At 44.7% G+C, this 19,530-nt stretch overlaps 2 protein-coding genes across 4 annotated transcripts; one reads left to right on the top strand and one right to left on the bottom strand.

The window, feature by feature from the left end:
* Positions 1-22: 22 nt before the first annotated feature.
* Positions 23-3,897, bottom strand: LOC143481813 (uncharacterized). The gene is made up of 2 exons (XM_076979956.1): positions 3,763-3,897; positions 23-3,559 (listed from the first exon to the last, which is right to left on the bottom strand). Exons 1-2 carry the CDS (start codon positions 3,859-3,861, stop codon positions 1,169-1,171), a joined length of 2,490 nt encoding a protein of 829 aa, XP_076836071.1. The 5' UTR covers positions 3,862-3,897; the 3' UTR covers positions 23-1,168.
* Positions 3,898-7,927: 4,030 nt separating this feature from the next.
* Positions 7,928-18,922, top strand: ccnjl (cyclin J-like). 3 transcript variants are annotated; one of them, XM_076980241.1, is made up of 6 exons: positions 7,928-7,996; positions 8,551-8,640; positions 11,364-11,574; positions 15,202-15,501; positions 15,751-15,910; positions 16,043-18,922. In XM_076980241.1, exons 2-6 carry the CDS (start codon positions 8,563-8,565, stop codon positions 16,518-16,520), a joined length of 1,227 nt encoding a protein of 408 aa, XP_076836356.1. In that variant the 5' UTR covers positions 7,928-7,996; positions 8,551-8,562; the 3' UTR covers positions 16,521-18,922. The 3 variants fall into 3 exon arrangements, with proteins under 3 accessions (XP_076836356.1, XP_076836355.1, XP_076836354.1); XM_076980240.1 differs by lacking the exon at positions 7,928-7,996 and adding an exon at positions 8,024-8,347; XM_076980239.1 differs by lacking the exon at positions 7,928-7,996 and adding an exon at positions 8,024-8,393.
* The last annotated feature ends 608 nt before the right edge of the window (positions 18,923-19,530 follow it).

Genomic DNA, 19,530 nt, shown 5'->3' with positions numbered 1-19,530 from the left:
CATGTTTTTAATTGCACATGTGTTTTAATTGTATACAAAATTCAGTAGTAATCAACAAAAATATTTTCATAAAATCAAGGGATCAGACTCAGTAAGGACCAATATGCCAGTACAGTAAATTTTATTGCAAAACTACAATTCTACCTGTTAGTTCGCACAGGCATTATTGAATGTACAAGGAGTTTAGAACAATTGCTTGTTCTCAATTAAAAGACATTTATTTAACTACAATATACTGCAAGTGCCGGAGACGGACATATTTCTGATGCATTAAACAATATACACACACTCTTGTTTAAATGAATAATAACCACAGGACATGGGACTGAGCAAAGGTGCCTCAAACAAGACCGTGTGGCCACTGTATCGATGTAGGCAGGAGCCTGAGGATCCATCTCTTCATTATTGTTTCTATTGATCTAAAACAAATAGCGACAGACATCTATACCCTCATTCAGCTTATTCATGACATGAGTCCAGTGGGATTTCGGTGAGCATGTCGTAGTGAAACTGTGGGCCTCTTGTAAAGTGGGGTGTCAGGAAGGTAGCACTAAATACACAGCTCTTTAGGGAACCTTCTTATAATGTTTTACAAATTCTCAATTGTACTCGACTCTATTCAAACTCCATCTGAGACTCCTCACACAATGCTGACCCACTCCATATGTGCGAAACATGTTAAAAGACTCAGTTAACTGTAAAAGATTGTTGTCGATCTAAACTCCTCCTCTTAGTACATACACTGTAAAACCTGTACTTGTATTTCTGTGTTTGTGAGAACCAGCTGTCCACATTGACAAATTGATGAGAACATCTAAATGAGATAATTTTACAAGTCCTCATTTAAAGATGTTGTATTTATTGTTTTAATAAAAAATGCCGTGTCTTTGTCTTTGTGTAAATTTATATATGTGCCTTCTGCCAAATTTAATATAATAACAGTATAATTCACCCGTGTCAGTTACTAATTCCAATGGTAGTTTTTTTTTATTTATTTAGTTTTTTTATATCAGATGTGGAGTTCTGAAAAGAGTGTTAATAAGATTTTTTCTGGAATCATTTATAGTAAGCATATCTCACATAAGCAGCTTATGTCCAGCATTAGGAGTCTGTGGGCCATCCAGTTCAGAGGATGCACTCACTTGCACCACCAAGTCTATATTAAATCTCAAGGTCCTGGTGGCTGCAGCACCGTATGGTGTGCCTGGATGTACAGTAAGCAATGTGGATTGTAAATGGCAGGGATGTGAAGAGACGTGAGGGGTACCGCGCAGGCATGAGGCACGGCAGCACTGGAGACAGTCTGCTGCGGCAGGAGGACCTCGACGTACTGGCAGGTCTCCGGGTCGAACAGCATCTTGCGTTGTGGCAGCTGAGGCACGTCCATGTAGAAGCAGCGGCCCGTTTCGGGATCCAGTAGCAGCTGGCGGGGGCCCTGCGCCAAACCTCCACCCACTTCCGGACAGAGCAAACTCACACTCCCTCTCGTGACCTTGGCACCCAAGGATGCTGTGAAGGCCATGCACGGCTGAGTGTCGGGAGAAGGCAGGTTTGGCCTGGTTTCTCCATTTTCGGACTGGTTAGAGGAGCAGCGTTGTACTGCGCATCCGTCTGGTTGGCACGGCAGAGACGGTCGTCCTTCCTCGGATGGCAGTCTCATCAGTGGAACAGGACCGTTTGATGGCGGGTTGTGAGATGGCGTTTGCAGCAAGAGAGGGCCTTGAACGTAACTAACTGCTCCCATATGGGGAGAGATGGTTTGGTAGCCTAGGGAATTGGGTTTGTAGAAATATGGAGGCATCACCGGTGTTGTAGCAACAGTTAAAATACAGGCAGACAGAGGAGCTACTGAGCTTTGGGATCTGGGAGGTTGGCCTGGTGTCTGGCGACCATCTTTGTTTGAAGGACATATTTGTTCTGATGGCTTACAGTTATCTTGCTGGTCGCAAATGGCTGTAGGTGGATGATACTGCTGCACAGCTGCCAGCTGCTGTCTTTGATGTTCAGCGTAGCCCCTGCCTGTCTCATATCCTGGCTTGCTGGAGTCCACAGACTGTCCATTTTTGGATATCTCGGTTGAGATCTCCTCGCTAGCCCGCGGTGGCACGCCTGTCCGGTTTGTTTGTTCCGCGTTTGTGTTGCTACCTTGGACATCTGTTTGGCTGTTGGCAGTTTGGCTGTCCTGTGTCTCTGGGGATATTGACATGGCACAACTGTTTGGCTTAACTGTGCTAATTGGACTGACCTTTGAAAACCTAACGCTGGGAGTATTGTCGTGCGATTCCGAGAAAGCGATGTCCTTAGATGCACATCCTTTGGGAGTGCCGAGAAAAGGGCCCAGATCTCGGATCCTGTCCAGAGCAAGTGTTGAAGTGGCTTTCTGCACTTTTAGTTTTTCTTCTTGCTTGTATCCCTTCCCCTTGTCCCTCCCTTGCTTGTTAATTTGACGGGGCGCTTTTGATGAGAATCCAGGGTCTTTGTCCTCTAGCCCCTGTCCTGCCTCTGCAGGGCCCCTGAACGACAGGCTGTATTTGTTTTTCACCAGGCTACGCATGTCCCTTACCACATGCACAGGGGCTATAGCTTTGAATTTCCCTTGGCTTTGAGCGCCCGTATTCCCTGACAGTCCAGGTGTCCCGAGTTCTCCGCTGTCACTCTGATGCTCTATTCCAGCACCACACTGAGTAGATTGGGACAGGACATTATCACTTTTGCTTGCGTCCTGATCGTGAGCCAGGCAGCCAGCCGTCGTGGGACATTCTTTGACCTCTTTTTGATTCTCTTGTTCCGAGCTGCTGATGGGTTGATTCTTGACACTCTGTTGTTTATGGGCTCCCTGTGTAGTGCAGTGATACTCAGGTGTGGTTTTCACTGCGGCCTGTTTGGCAACACTTGGATTCCAGGCTTTGCTTTTGGCTGAATCACAGGATAGCTTCTCCCTAGAACTCTGCCTGGTCAGCTTCACTGCTTCCTTACTGGGTCCCAGCTTGTTTTTCTCACTCTGTGAAGACGAGGTTATTTCAGTACCACTGCCCAGAAAGTCAGTCCTGCCTAAGCTACTGAACGAATGGTTGAAGCTGTGTTTGGCTGTCAGCTTGGCCTGTGTTTTAGAGCTCACACTGACATGTTCTTTAATAGAGCTGCTTTTTGTTTGGGATTTAGTAATCTGAGTAGGACTTGATAAAGGAATGCGGCCTGAAACAGATTCTGCAGCTGGTGAAACTGGGGTCACTTTAGTAGTATCATTGCACAATTCCTTAGCAGACGTCAAGTAATCGTTGTTGGCTGCGCTGTGACTTGTGCTAGGAGCAAACGCTTGCTCAGAAACATCTTGCAGGTTTTGTTCATATTGCATCCTCTTTGAAAGGACACTTTTAATTATGCAGGAAGCCATTTTGGTTTTGCCGGAAGTTTCGTCAAGGGAAAGTGACTTCTGAAGCCTCTGCTTTCGTTCAGCCTGAATCGTCTGTTGCTCTGATTCATGCCAGTCCTGATGAAGAGCCGCAGGGGTGCTGTGCTGGCGCTGGAGAAGGTCTCTGGGCCGGCTGGGTCCCGGGACCTGGAGGACAACGTTGTTGTTTTCACATACAGGAGGTTCTGCACTCACACGTCTTTTCAGCTGAATCTGTCTCTTTGGTACAGTCTTTGCACTTCTGTTCACTTCTTCGTGGCTTTCCAAAGCCACATCAATGCATTCAACACTGCTGGTCTCTGAGCAAGCTGATGTGTTATGGCTAATTGTTGATATCACTGGCAACTTACAGGACAGAACATCCTTGGACCATCCATGGATGCATCCATCAGAGGACAGCTGAGATGAGGACCAACAGCCGGAGTTGAAAACATCCAAGCAGTCAGCATCAGTACAGGTGGATCCTAACTGGTCCAGACCGGTGCACCCCCTCACCTCCGTGGTTGTCTCATCCAGCTTCATGGCCATTCCGAATCCTTCTGTAGGAATTGTCTGCAGCTCCACAAAGCTGCCAGCCGCCGCCGCAGGTGGTTGCCGGTAGTGGGCTGGACAGCCAGACGCCGAGACGGCTCTGCTTCTGCAGCCTTCGGGAAATGGGAGGGCTTCGTGGCTGGTGTCGCTAGCCAGTTGCGAGGATACGCTCTGAATAACAGTGCGGAGGGATTCTTGACTCCTGCCTGTTGGGTGTGAGTGCTGAGGTGTAGCTCGAAGTACCGTTTCTATTTCTGGCTCTGAGTGACAGCCCTGCCTGCTCTTTTGCGACCCCTATACCCTGTTCCTCCCCCTCCAGTTTCATAGAGCTAATGATGGACCCACCTCTGTCAAGCTTGTACTCAGCACTGTTCTTATTGGCACCCTCTCTGGAGCTTTGCTGATGTGCTGTGGTTCCTTCTCTTAGCTTAATGTTGTTCTCTTTCCCAGGTGTATTGATTTCCTTCACTTGTGGTCAAAATAATTTTTGAAGTAAATCTGGATTTCACACAGCTGTGATTTTCATCAGTTTTGCTTGCAGTTTGAGCAGTGGTCTTTCTGCTTCTGAAATAAACCCATGGTGTTTCCTGGTTGAGTTCCACAGATAAGCATACTATTACTCAGCATCTGTAGAATGTGTATTTATAGGTTTCAGGTTTAAAATTTTGGGATGTATTAAATTAGGACTTTGTTTTGTTTTTTTTAGTAAATGTTTCGACTCTAATTTGTGAAGATGTATGATGGATAAAAAATACTTTATTTTGTCCAAACTGGGTTTTTCAATTGGAGAGATGAAGCTCCAGTTACTTCATCCTGCTTTGTTTCAAACTCTTGCAATAGAGCAGCATTATCAGGTGAAGAGTTTGTTGATGATTCTTCTGAAGGAGCTACAGCATGTGTGGACACAAATCAAGTAGTCCCATATTGTGGCTCACTGCAGACAAGCTAAATCTCACCTTCCAGAGCCTCGCTATGCTCACTAAGATAGCAAAGGGCAGTGCAATGTGAACTTGATGAGTCATCCAATTTGTCATCAGCCAGCACTAGGTTAACCTCCTCCTCATCTCCTCTTGTTGTTGGAAACTCAACAACATTGCATTTTCCTTCAAAACAAAAGGATGAGTGAGTCAAATCTTTCAAAATGTCACTTGGAAAGGTCCCGGCTGTCATTGTCGTGGTTTGGTAATATCAAAGGACTTGGGTGAAAAAAAGAAGAATGAATATCTTTGTTCCAGTTCTGTAGAGCAAGCAGCCAGTGGCCTATTAAACAGGTCACACTCCTAGAACTGGGGTGGTTTGTGGTCAGAGATGAATGTCTGACATCCAGCACAGAAGGTCATATGATTCTTATCTGACCATCTCTGCTGAGTTCTGTGGCTTCTCCAAAAAGAAAAAGGAAGAGAGATATTACTATTCAACATTTCAGAAGACTTCAAAACATTCTAAAAGTAGAACATGTGCATTTAATTTACTTTTAAACTTTTTTTCTTGTTTGTTTGTTTTTTTTTTTTTTACTGTTGTCCACTTCTTAATAGTAACCCGTTTCAGAAGAGAGTACTTAGTGCTAGAAACATGTAAGCAGATGCTGCTATTCCAGTGTTTGTATATGAAAGAAAAACACTGAAGGCTCCTTGGTGACAGTTGCTGTATGTCAAGCTCTCCCATCTGGCCCAAGGTGGACCTGGAGCAGCTCTTCAAATTAGATGTTTCTGAAACATCTGGTAATATATATATATATATATATATATATATATATATATATATATATATATATATATATATATATATATATATATATATATATATATATTAATGTCATGCATCTTTAAATGTAAATACCTAAAACAAGAACTAAGGTCAAGTACCCTTTTAAAACCTGTGTTAAGACAAGGGCTTCAGAACAAATGAATCACACCTTATTTTTTAGCTGATGAGACGTGGCCCAGCTTAGGGGGTCCATGCCCAGGAGACGTTGAGGTGGTGTTGTGGCAGTTAGCTTTGACAGCAGGTGCTGGTCTGACTGTGCTGGTGCTTGCCTCTGGAATCCAGCTAGCATGGCCAGTGCAGTCACAGGGCCAGCTAAATATAACTTCCTCAGCCCTATAATACTATCATCATAGAGAGAGAGAGTGCTGGGGTCCTATGGATAAGCCTTGGGAAGTACCAGGCTCCTAAAAGACCTCTCCAAATAGAGTGGCTACATGAGTGCAACTGGCCCCTTTTCTACCACCCAGGCATTTTAAATAGGTTTTTTTGTGGAACTGAAACCTTGGTTACTGAACACATGGCTCATGATTTAGGATGGTAAAAATGTACCAGGATGGAATATAGTGTTTTCAGTGTTAATATGCAATTAGTGGCACTGAGGTCATTAAAGAGTAAATTTGCAGTTTATTGCAGGCTTTATTGTGCTGTCTAGTCTGGGACCTTCTCTGTATGGGACCTGACCACTCATGCTATATAAGCTAAGACATGTGAACCAGTTGGTCTTGGCAGAGGAAATGTGTTAATGGTATAATATAATTGGGTGTACTAATATGAACCCTTTGGTATCACTGCACACAAGCCCTTTGAATGTCTTACATATACATAACCTGTTGAGTTGATCTGTGGAGGTAACCAGCACTTTGGTGCTAACTTGTGGTAAATGGGTGTTACATAACCATAAGTGAACTGTAAATGTAGGTTATTTTAATAATCCACAAATGTTCTTTGTAATGCAATTATATACAATAAATATCAGCATTTCAGTTTCAGGACATGTGAAACTGTAAACATATGCATTTTTTTCCAGAAAGTATGTGGTCCTGATTTACAAGACTTGGTGGGTCTATTCCTTTCACAGGGACATTTTATGTTCTTCTTGTACTGGTTAAAGAAAGAGGATGTGGTATCCCACTTGTCATTATCCTTCCATTAATTTGAAGGTATTGGCTCCTAACACACAAAGTATTTATTTAGCTATTGATTTTCTGTGGAAAGACTTAAGTAACATAAATGACACATTGCCCTACATTTTCTTTAAGCCATTAAATTATTTCTTGAATTGAAGAAATTCAGCAACTACATTTACTTTAATACAATTATATTAGGTCACTTTGCTATTAAACATTTTTTTATTATTATTTCCACGGGGATTCTGTGTTATTGTCCAGTATTCAGAGCCTAGTCAATTACTCCTATGTGTTTAGAATTTAGGAGCCATCTAGTGGTCAAATATCGATAAAGTATTTATAAATGCCGGGGGCTCTTAATTTGAAAATGCCCAGTATTATTTCCATCCATTTATCTAAACATAGATGTTTGGAAATAGTAAAAAAATGGTCAGTGTGCGCAGTTTGGTTAATATATGATTATCAATGAGCAGTGATCTGCCATGAATTTGAAATCACCGATTTTTTTTTAAAACAAATATTAAGGGCATTTGTTAATAATAAAATAATTATACTTTGAATAAATAAAATCTAACATAATTAAATATACCTAAATGGGATCTATCTATACTTTGTTTATCACTATAAATTAATTAAACGAACGCTGGAGTTAATAACAGCTGCATTAACTCACAAGCCAATTAACACAGCAGTCTTGTTTTAGTTTTCAACACTGACAGTAATGAACATAAAGCACGTTTTCTAAACTTTAAAATACAGACATGTTGGTCAATAATTTTTAGGTCTTAAAGGAGACATGGCGTTTCAATGGCCCTGGACTCCTCCCCGTTTACACCATTCATCCTGCTTCTCACTACAATATCATTAGGGTGTCCGCTCTGGCCACTGGGGGAACACCGCACGGGACGACGAGGGGAAAAAAACTCGCCTTTCTAATAAGTCAAACTTATTAGAAAACACGAGGCGGTGAGGTGAAAAGCACCTTCACGTTGGATTGTTTTGTGTGGTACACGCCAGTAATCTCGGATAGGTATTGTTTCTCTACGAATGAAAGGTGTTCATTCGTCCGACAAAGGATATAGGACAGAATGCACCAATTCTGAAACAAAGGGGTCTGGAGCGTCGTTGTCTCTTCAGTGGGAAAGACACGGGTCGTGAGGTAAAGAGACACAAAACGCCGTGTTTCTGCTGTTTGTAATGCCTGCACGTTGTACTTGGGTCTTTACGAAGTTAAAAGGCTGTTTGTTGTCGAGTTAAGTTGTGTTTTAAGCCACAACTGTTTACTTTACGGCGCTTGATGTAGCGACTCGTGGTTTGCTGCTGGCACTAGATCCAAAGTCTGTCTCTTTAAATGTGGAATTTGGTGCCGTAATTGACTTTTATTGTGTATTCTGCAACGCTACTGTGAGCTAAACAGCAAATCCTTCTTACTGATGTAGCGTTAAAACGGAGCAAAGTAGCAAAGCGTGATCTCAACTACATACAAAGAGGTTATGGTGTAGGCGAGCTTGTAAGTAACTGAGCAACTTTGTGAACTCTCATAACTGACGGCGCAGGTAATGCATAAACAACTTTTATGTTTAATTTTAGTTACTTTTTTAATGTTTTCTCAAGGATGTGATGATGGCAGAGTAATGTTGAGTACGTATATATTTATATAATGTCGATATAATGGAAGTAACTAATAGTTTGTGTGTTTTCTAACATGCTAAGGGCCCTTTCTGGATGGGAAAGATGGAAGAAGAGGGACAGTGGTGGAAAAGCCAGCTAGCAGCAGACATCCATCAGGCTCTGCGGATTAAGGTGAGGTCCCCCCCCCCCCCCATCACATAATCTATCAGGTAGTTTTTCATCCAACATTCAACCTTTAATCTACATGTTTCATTTTGGTCTCTGGATGATTTGGGGACAATTCAGAATGGTCTGATGTCCAGCTGTCTTTGAAGCAGAGGTGTGAAATCTCACATGTCCTTTAGAAAACATCCCTTGTGTCCTCCTGCTCCTCTGTGGAATGGACAGTGTTCCTGTCCTGCACAACAGGACATTAACTTTACTTCCTTGATTCCTCATATTGATGCCTTTTCTGTACATCCTACCCATTATATATTTAGACCCTGTGACAGTAGTCAGTTGCATGGAATAAAGTCAGCATACTTGATGATCTGTTTTGAGTTGTTTTGGTGAACAGTTTGACAAATGAAGTCTATTGTGTCAGAGCACTGAGACATGGCTTTAGCTGAACCTGAGCTGCTGAGCTTGTCGGCGAGCTTACTGTGCGCTGACTGTCTGAGCGGGGTGCAGAGAACAGGGGAAGACGTGCAGTCTGGCCGGTTGTCCTTGAAGTGTAACTGTGTTTGTGTGTGTTTTCCCATTGTCTGGCTTGTTTATAGGGGGCTGTATATCATGCCCATGTCCGGTTGAGACTGCAAACTGGAAGTGTTCTGTTTGTGTTTGTTTGTACTTGAGTTTGACTATTAACGAGATGGTATCCAGGTTAATTATTTCTACTAATTGTCAGACCATTTAAAAAACTTTTTTGTGACACAAGATAATCATTGGGTTTCTTGTAATAAAGACTTTTATCCTCGAGTTTTTATAGAAACTAATATTAAAATAAGGTCCACCAGAGACCTGGTTCGATGACTGGCTCTGTACTGCACAGCTGGAGATCTGTGTGGCTGCAGTGGGAGTTAATGAAGTCAAAGTTGGAGGCCAACAAAGCTCTAGAGCTGCAGCGTTCGGCAGTGAAGACCTCCATGGTGCACGTTCTCTAGATTGTGTTCATATGAAAGGATTGGAAGGTTGTTGGGCAAACCTGTCACAATTAAATTTAATTCTGAGTGACTTGAGTATATGGTTCTGTTCTACAGGTTATGTGAATTGCCATGAATTTGGGAAGCGTGTTTGTTTGCGTTAACCCCTGGGATGTCTCACTAAATGGAGAGCTTTGCCGTTTCAAAAGGGGCATTTGACTGAGTTCATGTCTCTACTGGCTTGTGAAACGCAAGCTCCAATGACTTCCAATGGCGCCTCATGGGAACCAACAGAAAATAGCTATGTTGCTGGGTAAATACTGCATGTCATGAGCATGAAGGAATAGAGTAAAAACAGATGCAAATTCTTTGTTGCATGTTTTACTTGTATGGGTTGTTACCTTAAGGAATCTGCAATGAAACATTTGCTGTGCATATTTCTGCCACCCCGCCACAATTATATGAAAAGTTGCTCTCAGTTCCTCCTCCCACATGGGAACCCTGTACTGCATTAGTTGATGCACAGTAGCATTGAAACCATCTACACTGTTTTTTTTTTTTTGTTGTATGAAACGTGTTTGTGAAAATGCACACTAGCCTTATTGTTGGTGTGCAGGCACGCCGGAATAATCTCTGTGTCCTCTTGTTCAGATTATTCAGTAATGGAATGCAGAAATATTTTGTGGAATTACTATTCTCCCAGATCAGCAGAAGATGGCTCGGTGTTGTACGACTGTTTGAATGTCTTCCTCATGGGCCTGGCATGTGCCCTGTTGCAGAAATTGTTGATTTTACCAGCTTGTTTACACATGGCAGTAATGAGAACCAGTCCCTTTTAAAATGCTGGATAATTTACCATGCCTGATTAGACTGGCAATTTAAGAATGCCTTCAGCCAAAGCAGGAATATGTCTGCTGCGTATTTTGGTGATTGGTGTTGTGGTCCATATGCTATCAATTCTACTTCTGATTACTCCACCATTTTCTTTGTTTCTTAATTTTGTTACTTAAATGTGTGAAAAGGAATTTTAAACCATTCCATGGGATCTCTCATGATGGAAGCAACCTAGTGGAGACTAGCACAGCAAGGAAGACGCAGGATGAGGGAGTGAACTGGTTAGGCCAGTTTTACTTCCTCTGCTCTTGCTGTTGGATTTGATCTATGGATTCCTTCAAATTCCCATATAAAGGGGCATTTTCACTTCTTGGTCTAACTGCTCTCTGAGTGATGGCTGAGTTTAGCATGGGGATGTGTAGTTGACACACTGATTGGCCTTTTCAAGGAGAGCAGCAGCTGTAGAGTTGTCCAAGTTGTGGACGGCCTCCACAAAAGGGATGGTTTAGTGGGCCGGTACCCGGCCCCTCACCCCCCGAGAGACAGATGGTTTGGGGGGGGGGGGACGTGGCGGCTGGGCCTGCAAAGGAAGCGGCACGTTCTTGAGCGTCCATCGTAAAGCGGGGCTGCTGGAGTGTTTAGTGACCAGCTACCGTTTGATGCCATTTTAGTTTGTATTTATTGGATTGCGTTTGAGAGAGTATTTAAATTCATTTGCTGACGAGATATTAACATAGCCCTGTTGACTTCATCTGTTAATACTTTAGCAGGGGTCCTTTAAGTGAATACTCATTGAAAATAATGTTTGATTATTTGTCATCTTTCGTTGAGGAAGGCAGAATCCCGTAAGGGCTCAGACAGACGTATCCATTCAGTTTTGTTTTTCTTCCCTTTCCTCTTTTCCTCCCCAGTTTCATCCATGTCTTCCTCTCTCCTCAGGAGCTGAAGCTGCCCACGTACCACGCCCATTCGCCACAAATTGGAATGCGACGCTACTTTGCCGACCTCCTGGCTGTCCTCAGTAACCGCTACCAGCTGTGCCCAACGGCGCGCCACCTGGCTGTCTACCTGCTCGACCTGTTTATGGACCACTACGATGTAGCAGTGAGACAGCTCTACGTCATAGCCCTGTCCTGCCTCCTCCTAGCCAGTAAGTCGTCCTCCTAGTACAGATTCCGTGCAAGTCCTTTCAAGATGAACGCCGTCCATGAAATGGTGGAATGGTGTCCACGGGTCGTCTTGACGCTGCTGACACCAGCCTGGTCTCAACCACTGAAGTGAAATGATGAGCTCGCCATTTTGTCCAGCGTTGTTGCTAGCGGAGCTGTGCGTCAGAATGCCGCATGCTTTAGTCTGTGCCAGGGGTCGTTACTGGGGGGGGGTCAGTGCAGCATGATGCTGGACTGTGAGACAGCTGTGTGGATTGAAGGACGCTGCTTCCGCAAGCCCCACAGGGCCCTCGCTTGGTCGTCAAGGCAACATTCGCATCGACAAATCTGAAGGTCCCCTGCTCTCCGGAGCTGAGCGAACCCAGCTGTCCTGCTGTGGACGGATGGCGTTCTGGACTCGCCTCAGTGTCACCGCTGAAGTCTGACTGGGGCTCAGCTTGGAAGAGCCTGCGTTTGCTCTTCAAGAGGAAGACATTGCAGTGTCTGTTTTGCCGCTCTGCTTGATATCTTTGTGAGATTTATTATTCAGGAAACTGGCAAGATAGACTAACCACCTATCAGTGCTTAAAGCAGTGTGAGTGTGGTGAGATGTTATCGGTTACTGCCATATCTGCTTACACACGAACAAAATGAGGCCCAGAGGAGACGAGGGGGATGAGCCTTCCTTGTACAGCGGCATTGGGGTTTAACCTGGCTTAGTGTGTCCTATATCAAACCCTGCATGTAAATCCTCCAGTGGGGCATTAGAAACTAACCCAAAAAATATAATAAAATGTAAAATCGGTCAATGCGACCTGTGTCGGTGAAGCTAAAAACGTTTAAAATGTACATTCATGGAATGTTTGGTTTGTCTTTTAACAGTGATATACTGTTAATAACAAAGTCCCTGCGTTTCTTTGCCCGTACTTCGTCCTCTGTTTAAAACGTATTCACTCTGTTTTAACAATAGCCTCCTTTAAGACCTGAAATCTTGGACTAGTCCCTCTGCTCTGTTTGATTTCTTAGGAGAGGGTTGTTTGGGCTGGCTGACAACTGGCACAGTGCAGACATTAATTAATAGCGTTAGACTGAATGAGTAATGACCTTGTTGATGTTCCATGTTTGAAGCCTCCCTCCCCTCCCTGACTCATTGATTCACACGACTGCGGCTATTGTTGGGACCGTCGTCGAGCTGCCTGCTCTGTACGGCGAGTGTGTGCGGGGAGAGGGGAGTCCTGCTCGAGGCCCAGCCCGTGGGACACGGCTATTCAGACCAAGGACATTATTTATTTTGACAAATGGCGAGGAATTGCTCTTTTTGAATAGAACAATATGCCTCGCAGAATCCAGTACGTATTTTTAGATGGGCCTGCCTGAATCTGTGCTTTTAAATTCTGTTTCTTCGGTTGCTTTGTTTTCTGAAATCCCTTTTCAGATCTCTAACGTGCTTTGATGTGGCTTAATCAAGGCTTTCATCTAAGCACGCCTGCCTTGGAGAACCTCTTGTTTCGTCAGCTCTCCAGCCCGGAGCTTTCTGGAGGCAGGGTCAGTGAGCATGTGCAGAAGAACCCCGGTTGGCGCTGTAGTCTAGACCCGAGCGTTGTGTAATAATTACAGAACTAATGGACAAAGCTTCTGCTCTTTGAGCCAGTGTTGTGGTAGCAAATCTTGAGAGGCTGCCGTGTGTGGCTCTGCGGTATGTGTGGATGTACCCTCGGTGTCTGGCGTTATCAGCTGTGTTTTTGTGTGAGTGAAGGGAGGGGGGGGGCAGCACGCTGCCTTTCAGCCCGGCACAATTTCCTCTCGAGCGCCTGGCAAACGCCAGGTTTGTTATGCTAACTAGTTCAGAGTATGCCCCGGCACAATGCCTGTCCAAAAAAAGTGGATGACTTTGAGCCAGACACAGGGCTTTCAGGAAGGCCAATAAATGTCACTGGCTCAATTATTTCCTGACTTTGGCAATAATGTATTTGATTTCTGAGATTCCGAATAATTTCTATTCCAAATAAATTAGGTATGAACTCATTTGTACCATGGCTAATGTGGTCCCCCGCAAACAACTTTTCTGCACGTCCTGAAATTCTAGAAAGCAATGTAGCATACCATATCGATTGCTGGTTCTTGTTCTCCTTCTCTCATTTGCTCTCTCGCGCTCCCCCCTCTCTCTCTCCTCTCTCTCTCTCCCCTATCTCCCCCTCCTGCCTCCCCCACCCTCCGCAGCTCTGTCTCCTCCTGTTCTTTCTCCCCACCCCCCAGGCTGTGATGGAGGAGGGCAGGGCAGCCTGGAGGGGCAGGTTTGAACTGAAGCACTCAGCAGGGTTTCTGATATTCAGATTAGTGTGACGGACGTCCCCCCGAGGTTTGATGCTAATGAAGGGCATTAAAACCTCTCGGATAATTGAGTAAAGCGAGGCTAGTGCCATGTGTGCTTGAGGAGCACGTGGTTGAAAAAAATTCGAAATGTAAAAGTCAGATTAAATATACAGTACAAATTACTAATATAAATGTCAAGTGTACTAGCTGTGTAGCCACTGAATGGTGAAGGGAAAATTAGAAGAATCAAAATAGCAAATGGTGAAGGAAATGTAATTTTCTGTCAGCAGCCCATTTCCCTAAAACATATTACACGTTTTACAATTGAAAGGAAATTGAGTTGAAAATTGTCAACATGCACTTTTTAGATGTTCCACAAACTTTAAAATTACAAATAGCTTAATGACAGAATTTCAGGCTTTTCAGCAGGATTAGATTTTATCCATTTTGATACCCTTCCATGGCACATGGTGGCTAGAAATTAGGCTTTCCACAAGGAATGCAGGTGTGACCACTGTTTGTGAAGAATTTTATTGAACCCCTGCTCCTTGGCTAAGGTCCTCTTCACACCCACCACTGATCTGAGGACAGGGCCCCCCTGTGAGCGACCAAGCGTGCGCTGGATTGGGTCGGAGGTCATGAGTTCTTTATTGTTGGGGCATCCGACTGCAGGGGAAGTAATACAGGGCAGCCTAGCACTTTGCTGTAAAGATATTAACACCTAGAGAGAGAGGGGGGGGGGGGGGGGGCAAGGGGCCTAAGGAATTCTACTCTGGGGAACAGTCACCACATTACCTCCCTCAGTAACTGAACATGCACAATGTCTGCACCATCAACATTTCAACATGCTGGTTTAAAGGGTATGACGCATGCGGGGACATTTTCGCAAAAGCTGATGTTATCTGATCGGAATGGCTGCATCAAAAACCAAAACAAAACCAGTTGAAAAAGCCTTCTGCGTTTCCCCGTCTGCACCGTGGCATTTGAGAGCAGGCTGTCTGTCTGAGGTCTGCCCTCTGTGCTAAGTGTTCGTCCTGACGGACTGACCTCTCGGAGATGCGGACGCCCGAGAGGCAAGTAGTGAAATGTGTGAAAGGGGGGGGGGGTTTGCACTCTTTTCCATCTTTTCTCACTCTGTGCGTTCTGCGTGCGCCTCTATCTGCCCACATCGTCCTGGTATACGCATGATCTTTCAGGCTGTGGGAATGGCATTAAGGAAAAGCCTTTTTTTTTCACCTATGCAAGTTGTAGATGTAAAAACATCAAGTCGGTGGACGTTCGCACAGCGGTGTTCAGCGTCCTTTCTTGTCTCGTAGGTAAGTTTGAGGAGAAGGAGGACAGAGTTCCCAAACTGGAGCAGCTGAACACACTGGGCTTCATGTGCAGTCTGAACCTGGCCCTTAACAAGCGTGACCTCATTAAAATGGAGCTTCTGCTGCTGGAGACCTTTGGCTGGAACCTGTGCATGCCCACGCCTGCCCACTTCATCGACTACTACCTCCACGCCGCCGTGCAGGAGGGGGACCTGCATAACGGCTGGCCCCTCACCTCCTTGTCCAAGACCAAGGCCTTCATGGACAAGTACACACACTACTTCCTAGAAGTCTCCCTCCAAGGTGAATTTCAGATGTATAATAACATGTGTATTTACATATATTAACATATATAAATATATGTATCAATTATGTGACTGTTAATATTTTGTAATAAATAAATAAAAAATTAAACAGTTAAAATGGGTGCAGTAGATATGTTAATGACGAGACGAAAGACGGTAATGCGCATGCTAATGAAATGAATAACATGTAAATGAAAAGGTCATTGAGCTTCATTTTCTCAGGCTGTAAACGTGTCTCTTGTTCCAGACCACGCCTTCCTGAGTTTCCGGCCCTCTCAGGTGGCAGCAGCCTGCATCGCAGCCTCCCGCATCTGCCTCCAGATCTCCCCCAGCTGGACCACGGTGCTGCACCTGCTCACGGGCTATTCCTGGGACCACCTGACCCCATGCATCCAGCTCATGCTGCTGTAAGAGTGGGCCACGATGTAGTTCATAATACAGAGTGTGTGTGTGTGTGTGTGTGTGTGTGTGTGTGTGTGTGTGCGCGTGCGTGCGCGCTGAGAAATGTGGAACAGCTTTTAATCCTTTTTTCTTTGTAGTGCTCATGACAACGATGTGAAAGAAGCCAACAAGTCCAAGTCGTCCCCTTCGTCCGGCCAGAGTCTGCAGCCACAGGCCCTGGCCTCCCCCAGCGCGGCCGCCACCGTGCTGCAGAGGCAACCCACCTCGGGCTCCCAGCAGCTGTTGCTGGATGCAGGGGGCTATGCGCAACTCTCCCAGCACTCCCCCGCCCTGTCCCAGCTGCACGTCCTGGCCGACTGCCAGGCCCTGGGCCCCGTGGCCTCGCGGGACTTCCTCCAACCCCACCAAGCCGGCCTGCTCTCCGCCTCCTTGCCGGCCGCTTCCTTTCCGTCGTTCCCCAGCCTGGCGTCGGGGCTGTGCGGCCTCCCCCTCCAGGGGCCCCTCTCTGTGCAGTTGGGCGTGGGGGCGGAGCCGCGGCACTGCGTAGGCCTGGCCTACGGCACCGGCTACCTGGGTTCTCACCACGGCTTCACGGCGGGCTGTTTCGACAGGTGACGCCAGGAGAGGGAGGACAGGCTGAACTTGGGCCGCCCGCTGTCCTCCGCGCTCTCCTCCACCAGCGCGTCCTCCGGCCTGGACGGGCTTCGGCTCAGCCAGAGGCACAGACTTCCCAAACAGAAGACCAACAGACGGGCAGATCCTGCAGAGGTCATAGTGTTGACTTGACAAAGGGCTCCTGTGGACCATTCTCCCTCGTTTTCATTTTAACGTATTGGTGCCTGTTCCTCCGACTGTTGAAGAAAGGACCTTCTGACCGACTTCTCAAGCAAGACCTAGATGGACAGAGTAAAGAATGCCAGTACTAAAAGATATATGTTTATCACACACTTGGTATGAGGAGCATTATGTTTCCATACAGAGCCTTAAGATGAGAATCGGTGGAGATGTAGACTCCAGCTCTTCTTCTTTTGTTTTTTTTTCTTTTAAATGAGGAGTTCTTGTAATTTCACACTGGAGTTACTGTGTCCTTTGATGCTGCTGCCTTAAACACAAAATGATGGCTTTATGACCAAGAAACCTGTCTCCCTTATGGTATCGTTTACACTGACAAACCACATATCAGGGATGCACAGATAACTTGAAAGAAAAGTAACGATGCCATTGAAACAGCCGATGTTTGTATGAAGTGGTTGATTTTGTCTTTTTGCTTTAAAGGTGTCTGTAAGGAATGTTGCTGTTACACTGTGGTTGCCGCTCTTGGCCTAGTGCCCTGTCCCTTTGCTTGTTCTGCAGGCAGATGGTGGGGGAAGCCCCAGGGGACGGGGGGCATCTGTCCTCCTCTATGTAGCTCATACTGGTGGAAGCTGAGCTTTACAAGCTACTTACCCAGGGGAGAAAACCCTCGATTCATGCATGTTAAGCCCACTACAGCACAAAGATGACTTCATTGTCTTTTACCTCATCCTTTTTGGTCACTGTGGTCCATTTTTAAATTACCTCACAACACTGCTGTGACTTTAATCCGTCACCCTGTATTCACTTGCGGATGGTTGGAAATGCATTCTTCATACTGACTAAAACTTAGTTTAAAGTTAGGTATACTCATCCATACTCAACTATACTACTGATTTGCGTTTATCTTTTTGGAGCGTTATGGCTGTCCACACTGGGGAGGGGGGGGGGGGGGTAGTGAAACTGAGATGGGTAACATTTATGTTAAGATGGCATGTGCTCCCCCCATTTCATGGATCATTACCATTCCAAATGTTTTCTTTTGCTTTATGAAAATAAGACTGCACGTGTTAAGTTCTTAAACAAATTCTAAGTGAAGCATTACATTCGTAAAGCAGACTCCAACATTCAACCATAATTCTTAAGGGATTGGTGCATGAAACTAGAGATTTAGTCTAACGTTAACCCAATTCAGTCAGTTTCTCAGGTTTTGCAGGGATGTCAACTGCACAATAAATGTTGTTAACCGGCAGCAAGACCAAAGTGTCTACTTTATGTCCTGCTAAATGATAAGCTTTTTGACCACTTTACTGGACTTTGGATCAAAATCATCCTCTGAAAGTCCTGGACTTTGAACTACCTCAGCGTACACCATTTTGTTTTGTTTGTGAGGTTTTATTTTTTTGGTACTGATTCTGCAGGACTTTATTTCAGTGGAGTCCTTCTGATTTGTCATAAGGTTCAGTATTTGGTTTTATTCCCTAAACATTTTATTCTTTTTTTTATGTTGAAGTCCATTGATTTTATGTAGGTAGATGCATCGTGTTGACTGTAATGGATACACGCACTGTTTTGTATTTCAGCTCATTGTAAAGTGAAGCCTCTGTGTGTGCAATATGTAACCATTAATTTCTTTGTTACGTTTAAACATTTTTTTTACCACTAGTTTATTTTAGCATTAGTGTTTTTATAACAAGATATTATTGCTGAAAGGCAGTGATTTTTATTTTCCACCAAGAAAATGTTGCACATTGCAACCAATGTCTCCTAAATCTCGAAATTTAGTAGACATGAGTATTGATGGCGCTCATTCCATGGTCTATGGTTTTATTTAAAAGCCTTAATTTGTGCAGAAGTGAGACCTGTGTTGATGGGGGGACAACTTGTAATTTGGATGTAAATCCTGGAAAAAAAATAAAATGAGCATATCTGTAGTAGAAATGTTCTGGTAGTATGCTGTTGTACATACTGAAAATAGACCAATTTGCATAGCTAAATGGTTGTTTAATATGAATGTCTGGATTCATTGCACATGAAAAGAGTATATGTGTGGGAGGTGTTCCTTGGCTTGGCTCCACCCCAAATAACAGTGCCCTCCCCCTTCCCTCCTGATGCTCGACTTCATGTGCTGGGCTGAAGACAATAGGCGAGATTCCTGCCCTGCTTTTTCCTGTCACTAAACAGGACAAATAATGTGAAAACAGCTGAGATCCATACATCGCCTAGCTGAACATTAATCTGAATGAGTATTGAAAGATGCAGTGCCATGGTCTGTTCAATAAGAAGAGCAGTGATGCACTGTTCAATAATACCACCCAGGAAGTCCATGGTGGAAACCTTCAGCCATAGAAGTAGTTCAGCAATTTGATTATTTGTTTCATAAACTCCCCAAAGACCATAAAAGCACATAAAGGAGAAGAACATTTATGTGTAGTTCAATATTTCCACCACTGATCGAGTGATTTGGATTTTTACCTATAAATACATGTTTGCTAATGTGAAGTTCGTCAGTGTATTTGTCACTTACAAATAAACAACACTGATGGAGGGATGAATATTTTCAAGAAACTCCTTAGATGGTGGAATAATGTGTAGCTGATAAGCGATGGTCCCTAGGAGAGGATGTCATGCTAGGTTAGTGTGTTGGGAGAGTGATCTTATCTGAATAGTCAGATTGGGTAGACGGGGGTGGAGGGGGTGGACTAGAAGAGAGAAGGAGCAGGGAGCCTCTTTGTGTGAGCACTCTGTGGGGGGCACATGTGCAGGCCTAGAGAGGTGGACCACATGTCTGGGCCGGTGTGACGAAGGACTGAGGAGGGGAGGGGTGTGCAGG

Source organism: Brachyhypopomus gauderio, chromosome 18 (genome assembly GCF_052324685.1).
Source record: "Brachyhypopomus gauderio isolate BG-103 chromosome 18, BGAUD_0.2, whole genome shotgun sequence".
Lineage (NCBI taxonomy): Eukaryota > Metazoa > Chordata > Actinopteri > Gymnotiformes > Hypopomidae > Brachyhypopomus > Brachyhypopomus gauderio.
Note: the sequence above shows the minus strand (reverse complement) of the source record. Positions and strands in the feature narration are given on the sequence as shown.